The following is a 2,539-nucleotide window of genomic DNA, read 5'->3' on the forward strand; positions in this document are numbered from 1 at the left end:
CCTCACTCCTTTGTAACAACTAAGGCAAAAATGTAATTAATTCAGAAAATCTTTTCAGGACCCCAACTTGATGTTTCGGGGCCCCACTTTGGGTCCCGACCCCAACTTTGGGAAACATTGCTTTAGAAGACTATTGTTTTCTAAAATAACTTTTTTATATTATAAAGTTATTTAAAGTAATAAACTTGCAAAAACCCTGAAGCACATTATTATTTTTTGTAACAAATAATAATAATAARAAAGTCAAACTTGTACCTTTTAGAAGAGTTTTTCCCATGGTGAAGCTTTTAGTGACCGGGTGCAGGATGTTTACCCAGTTTCAGTCTGTTTAATCCTGAAAGTATAAAACGTGAAAATATTTAGTATTATTGCAAATAAAGCCTGACAGTAAGATAACAACAAACACTAATGCTGTGCTTTATTTACACAAACAAATAATAAACCTGAGAGTCATTACAGGACCCAGAATTGCACAAGAAAATAGTTTTCTATTTGTCATGCACCGGTAGATGTTTAATTCATATTAGGGAGACAGATTTTGGGTAWAAATTAGTATATAATTTAATCCAATTCTGCTTTTTTAAAGTAAAAAACACCAAAGAATGTCAACTGATTTGATTTGTAAGCACGTTTTTAAACCAGCAACATGTACACGACTGTAATAATAATATATTTTTCTGCAATATCAAACTAAACTCAGAAGTAAATAAGGGTTAATTACAAGTTAATTATTAAAACACACAGTTAATCTAACCACAGAAAAAGCTAAAGCATKTTGAACTTACACCAAAGAGCATTTGTTGAAAGTTTCATTGCAATCAAACTTTTCACAAGTTCAGTGGAAATTCAGGACATTTGTTATCCAAAATGTTTGAATTTAAAAAACAAACTTTTCTCAATCTGTGTTTGAACATGTAGAATGTAAAGCAGAATAATGAGGTTTTCCACAAATAATCCACTCAATCTGAGACAGGAAGCCAGAGCCAGGTTGTTTAAGGCCTGTGTGGTGCTGGGACAACCCAAAGGAGAAATTCTAACTTTGTGTGCATTCTTCATCTTTTCCCTTTTCCTTTTGCTAACAAAACAATGAAAACACAGCAGGTTTTGATGAGAACAAAACAGAAAAATCACTTTTAGTGTTAAATGAGGCAAACCGGTGTGCGTTTTTCACGATCAAACACAGTTTTACATTAAAAACAAATCATTATTGTACAAATATTATTGTGACTAAGCTAAAAATCAAATACYACTAACGGGATGCAGGTACAACATGTGTTAAGAGTTGAACAGTATAACAAGCAATGCATGTTGTTATAACTTAATAAAACACTGTATTGTGTTGAAACTAAACTTGTCCACTTTTCAGGTTTTTACTCCCAAACTTGTAAGCTTTTCCTGTTAGCTTTGGGCAAAACTACTTCACTTACCTCAATCTTTTTAATGTAAACTTGCTAGCGTGGCTAAAATGTCGAAACTGGTTCCCTTAAAGTGTTCCGTGACATTTTTATTTCGCATCTTTGCGCTAACAGAACGTAACGCAACGGCACGGTGCTGCAGGTATTAGTCTGGGCCCAATGTTGACAACTGGACCCGCTTGATTCGATCCCCACCACTGCTGGCTAATAACTGGCTAACCTTAGCGTTAACCTTCTGGGAGCAGTTTCTTTCATATGAAGGGGAAAAAATAAGCCCATCTAGAGTCGAGAAGTTTCGACTTCATATTTTTCTAAAATATGTGACCTTTATTTCAAAAAACGAACTTACTAGTGGCGTCGTTTTTCGAGTGAAGATCCACTTTTTTTCTATTCGTCAGCTGCCATTTTTCACGAATGTAGTGTATGCTTACACGCATGTAATTTATGCCGAAGATAGTGAATGAAAAAACAGGCAGGGCTGGAGTCAAAAATGTTGTTCGGCTGTTCACGCTAACATCCAATAAGAAAAGAGCTTACTCGGATTATCCAATCAACGATCGGAACTGATTTGGGACTCCAGARAGCCACAGGAGTGATTCATCTTTATAGTTATCATATCTTTGAAAGGTCTTTCTTCTTTCCCTTCTGCCGAGATTCAAAACAGAAAATTTTGAAAAATGCAAGGTCAATTAATTTATTTTTTTAGGAAAACGTTTTTTTCTGCATAAAGAAACTAAAATAAAATGCTGCTATTCTAAAATGTCAGTGATGTAATGGGAAAGAAAAKACTTTCCACCCGGTTATATAACTAATGTTGAAAAATAGATGCCTAAAAATAAACGCATTGAAATAGACTGTTTTAACCTCTTAATTGTTCAATACAACTACAGCAAAATGGGTTTTAAAGTGTTTTTCTTTGCTTAAAAAATACAAATGTTTTAATGAAYGAGTTTACCTGCACAAATTCAACGTTATAGGTTAGTGAAGGTGAAAGTTTAGTTGCGCGTTTAAGGTTCAAGTTGGTTTAAATTTTAAAATAGCCAATAGTGCGTCATCACATTAACCATAAAACACATGACCCGCAAATCGTCCCATTTCAGTCGTCTTTCCCCCACCCACAGGTT

General features: G+C 34.4%; 1 protein-coding gene across 1 annotated transcript in view; it reads right to left on the reverse strand.

Annotated features, from left to right (window-relative positions):
• LOC106512346 (Scm polycomb group protein like 2) overlaps positions 1 to 1,840 on the reverse strand; it is a gene marked incomplete in the record, with an annotated part of 21,616 nt that extends 19,776 nt beyond the window's left edge. Inside the window, 2 exon segments of the mRNA XM_014000986.1 lie at positions 256 to 334; positions 1,765 to 1,840. Coding sequence (XP_013856440.1) covers positions 256 to 277 — 22 coding nt within the window.
• Positions 1,841 to 2,539: the final 699 nt, after the last annotated feature.

Source organism: Austrofundulus limnaeus, unplaced genomic scaffold, assembly GCF_001266775.1.
Source record: "Austrofundulus limnaeus strain Quisiro unplaced genomic scaffold, Austrofundulus_limnaeus-1.0 Scaffold8, whole genome shotgun sequence".
In the NCBI taxonomy this organism is placed as follows: Eukaryota; Metazoa; Chordata; class Actinopteri; order Cyprinodontiformes; family Rivulidae; genus Austrofundulus; species Austrofundulus limnaeus.